Below are 4,193 nucleotides of genomic sequence, written 5' to 3'. Positions count from 1 at the left end.
GTCCACCACCCAGCCCCATCCACCACCCAGCCCCCAGTGACCTGTCCACCACCCAGCCCCCAGAGAACTGTCCACCACCCAGCCCCCCAGAGAACTGTCCACCGCCCAGTCTCACGCATACCCTTTCTGCCTCCCACCTGCTCACCCATCCACCACCCATCCACCACCCACCCACTCAGCCACCATCAACCCACACATTCATCCACCCATGCATCTGTCTGTGTCTGTTCGTCCATCCATCCATCCACCCATCCCTTCGTCTGTCCACCCACCCATCTGTCTGGCCATCCACCCATCCATTCGCCATGTTTGCTGTGACCTTGTGCATGAGAACAAGTCTCCTTCAGCTTGACCCAGCGGTCAAGGCTTGAGACCTTGTTGGTGACCCTGGTGGGGTCCTGACCCCAGAAGAAGGGGGCTGCACTGTGTGGTCACTGCTGGGCTTCTTGTTTGATTAGATGCAGGAGGCCCTCCCAGTGGGGGCCAGGCTCACCCTCAGAATGGGTCCCCTCAGTGGGCCCAGGCCCGCTCACCCTCAGGACAGGTCCCACTAAGGTGAAAGTGACTCTGGTGTTCAGACCTTGTGTGAGTGCATGGTTTGGGGTATAGATCTCACCCCTCCCCTCAGGTTTCCAGTGCTATGTCCTCCTGCGGGCCCAGTGCACCCCGCCTCCCGGGTGCCCTCCTTGGACTGTGTTCCTGGCTGTGTCCATGTACGGGGAGCAGAGCTCTGGGTAGGGCTCTCCTGCTCCTCCGCCCCCAACACCCAGGACCCTCAATGGTGGGACCTTATTCCCACCTCGAATAGAGAACCAGGAACATGTAGGGAGCCCAGACTTACACAGGCCAGAGAGGGTCAGGGACAGAGAGACTCCCAGCAGTGCCACATGCCTCCAAGATGTGGCCAGTGCTGTGACAGGGGACTAGTGACCCCAGGGAAAGGAGAGATGATGTGAACACCGGGTGGCTGGCGAGGCCTGGCCATACCAGTGACAGGAATGGTCACTGGGGGGGGGGCAGTGAGGGCCACAGCCCTGGTCATGGCTGAGGGTCCCCGAGGGGATGCAGGAGGGGACCAGAGGTAGGCGGTGTCACAGGGTGGGGCACAGCCCCCTCCTTCCCATTCCAGCTCCAGCTGCCATCCTTCCAGATGGAGGGGCCACCATCCTGAGTCACCGTCTTCCTGCCACCTAATCCAGTTAGGGCCAGGCCTGGGGACAGGAGTGACACAGCAGCATGAGCGGGCGGGTGTCAGAGCCAGCCAGCCAGCCGGCATCTTCCCTGATCTGAGTCTGCTTTTACCCTCGCAGGCCAGGTGCCCTGTAGTGACAGTGGGGCGGGGCGCAGGCTCCCCACTCCCATCCCCAGCCATCAGAGGTGCCCTGAGGGAGAACTCTGGTGGGCAAACGGGCTGACATTTGTCCTTGCAGTCCCCTCGGTTCATTGGACGACGGCAGAGCCTCATCAAGGATGCACGCAAAGAGCGTGAAGCGGCCGTGGTGGCCGCGGCGGCGGCCGGCTCCGAGTCCCAGGATCCCCTGGAGGCCATGGCCGTCCAGAAGGATGGTCAGGCCGTGCTGAACCTGCTCTTCTCCCTGAGGGGCTCCAAGCCCACACCACTGTCCCGAGTGGTGAAGGTGTTTGAGGTGAGGAGTGAAGATTGGCCGCTGTCAAGGAGAGCACACACGCACGCTGGCCATGTGTGTGCACAGATTTAAACACATGATCCGTGGGCACATGTACGCATGCACACAAGAGCCATGTGAACATGCAGGTATGCAGACACGACCCATGTGAACACGCGTGCACACACCCTCTGTGTCAGCGTGCATCCACGCACACATCATCTGTGTGAACACACACACACACAATCTGTGTTAACACATGCACATGGGCTGTATCCACATGCACACACATCATCTGGGCATCGTACATGTCAGCACACAGACACACACGTTCTATGAGGACAAAGCATGATCATGCCACATGGGAGAATGTTTGAAGTGCACATACCAGGCATGAGTGCTGTACACAGATGTGGCACATGTGTGAACATGCATGGACACACAATGTGTTCACACACATGCCTCCACAGGCATGTGTATCAATCACGTCATGTGTGCAAATATCCACGTGCCGTGTGTGCACATGTCTGGATGCTCACACACCTCACGTTTTCACGTACCTGCTGTTGTTACGTGCCATCTGGTCAGGACTGACTCCGAGCCCGCTCTACAGTGGGTCTTGAGAGGCAGTGACTAGAGCAGGAGGAGATTGCCCTTCTTTCTTCCACAGAGCAGCTGGTGGATTCGAACCGCTCGCCTGTGGGTTGCCAGCATTGCTCCTTGCACTAAGGCACCAGAGCTCCTAGCATATATGCACCATGTATTCTTACGTGTGTGTGGACGTGCACGCCGGTGCCATGTGTGCACACTGTGGTCACAGGCGCTCACATCTGCAGGCACAGACGTGCAGGACTCTGTCCACACCACAGGCAGTGTGGACCCTGCTCAATCACACAGGCTTCAGGTCTGCGTGCCAGGAGCCCTGGGGTGACCTGAGGGCCACTCACCACACCACTTGGCCTCAAGAACACTCTGGGTCCCTGCACCAGAACAGGTCCACAAGGTCCCCACCTCCCACCCAGTGACTGTCCCTCAGGCTCTTTCTGCTTACCCCTGCCCATCACATGGGGGCGGCAGGGCAGCTGGAAGCAGAGTGCAGAAGGCTAGGGGGCTGCTCCCTGAGCAAGCCTGGGGCTGCCTGCCGAGGACTGCCTTGAGGACTGCGTTAGCTGTTCCGGCCACACCGGGTGGGTGTGGGGAACTGACCGGTGGACGCTCTCAAATGACGTCAGAACAGACCCTCGCCTGCTCACTGCTGGTCCCCCAGCGGGAGGGGCTGTCCAAGGAGGTGGACTTGCTGCTGCACGAGTGTCCTGACTGTGGGGACATGGCTGTACCAGCTCCCTCACATGGCTGCACTGCCTGCTCTGGGCCTGGGCTGTGGGGTCCTGAACCTCCCGACTACTCCCCAGGCTGGGCCAGGGGGACAGTGAGCCCACATGAAGCCACCAAGGCTGGGGGACACACCCAGGTGTGGCTTGACGACATGCGGATATCATGAGAGGGTCATGGTGGCATTCCCTGATGAGACCAACCAGAGCCCCCAGGGTGGTGGGAGGCTGGTGGCACGGCTGGCCCACGTGACCCTGGTCCTGGAGAGTATTCGGGTGTGGCCAGCTTCTCCAGCCCAAGGAAGGCTTCATCATCCTTGCTTCTCTCTGACGCCCTCCTCCAAAGACCTTTGAAGCCAGAATCCAACACCTGGAGACAAGGCCGGCTGCAGAGCCTCGGGGCAGGGACCCCCACCTGGAGTACCTCATCCGCTGTGAGGTGCCCCGTGCCGACCTGGCTGCCCTGCTCAGCTCTGTGCGCCGAGTGTCCGAGGACCTACGGGGTGTCAAGGAAGACAAGGGTGAGGCCAGGCTATGTCCAAGGATGATCGCGGGCCGAGGGCAGAAGTGCCTACACGGGGCCCTCCCCTCTTTGGTACCCAGCCACCCCGGCCCTGGGCCCCTTACCTCTTCACCTCCTTACCTCTTGGGGAGACGGACTTGACATCTTCCTTCCCCCCTTTCTCTTTGAAGTCCCCTGGTTCCCGAGGAAAGTCTCTGAACTGGACCAGTGCCACCACCTGGTGACCAAGTTTGATCCAGACCTGGACTTGGACCACCCGGTGAGCGGGAAGCTGACCAGGAGTCCCACGTCCACGGGGGGGGGGGGCGTGGGGGTGGGGAGACCCGCCTCCTGCTGCCTGATGCACTGATGACACTGCTGAGGTCACTCCAGGCACCCAGCTGTGTCAGCAGCTGGAGGGCTGGGGGCTGGGACGAGGAGGAGATAAGGAGATTCCCTGACCTGTCCCCCTCGTGTCCCCAGGGCTTCTCTGACCAGGAGTACAGGCAGCGCAGGAAGCACATCGCTGAGATAGCGTTCCAGTACAGGCAGTAAGTGCTGCCCTCCACCCTGACCCTGACCCCTGACCGCCGACCCCTACCCTGACCCCTGACCATCCCCTGACTGCTGGCCCTCCCTCCACCCTGACCCTGACCCCTGACCATCCCCTGACTACTGGCCCTCCACCCTGACCACCGACCCCCATCCTCACCCCTGACCATCCCCGGACTGCTG

At 60.9% G+C, this 4,193-nt stretch overlaps 1 protein-coding gene across 1 annotated transcript in view; it reads left to right on the top strand.

The window, feature by feature from the left end:
• The window catches only part of TH (tyrosine hydroxylase), a 9,902-nt gene that overhangs the window by 820 nt on the left and 4,889 nt on the right, over window positions 1–4,193 (top strand). The window contains exons 2-5 of the mRNA XM_006893369.1: window positions 1,431–1,646; window positions 3,303–3,477; window positions 3,650–3,738; window positions 3,942–4,009. Of these exons, the coding sequence (XP_006893431.1) occupies window positions 1,431–1,646; window positions 3,303–3,477; window positions 3,650–3,738; window positions 3,942–4,009 (548 nt within the window). The remainder of the gene's footprint in view (window positions 1–1,430; window positions 1,647–3,302; window positions 3,478–3,649; window positions 3,739–3,941; window positions 4,010–4,193) is intronic.

The sequence above is a fragment of the Elephantulus edwardii genome, unplaced genomic scaffold, assembly GCF_000299155.1.
Source record: "Elephantulus edwardii isolate Elephantulus edwardi_28Jun2011 unplaced genomic scaffold, EleEdw1.0 scaffold00126, whole genome shotgun sequence".
Classification (NCBI taxonomy): domain Eukaryota; kingdom Metazoa; phylum Chordata; class Mammalia; order Macroscelidea; family Macroscelididae; genus Elephantulus; species Elephantulus edwardii.
The sequence above is the reverse complement of the archived record's forward strand: the minus strand, read 5'-3'. Positions and strand labels throughout refer to the sequence as shown.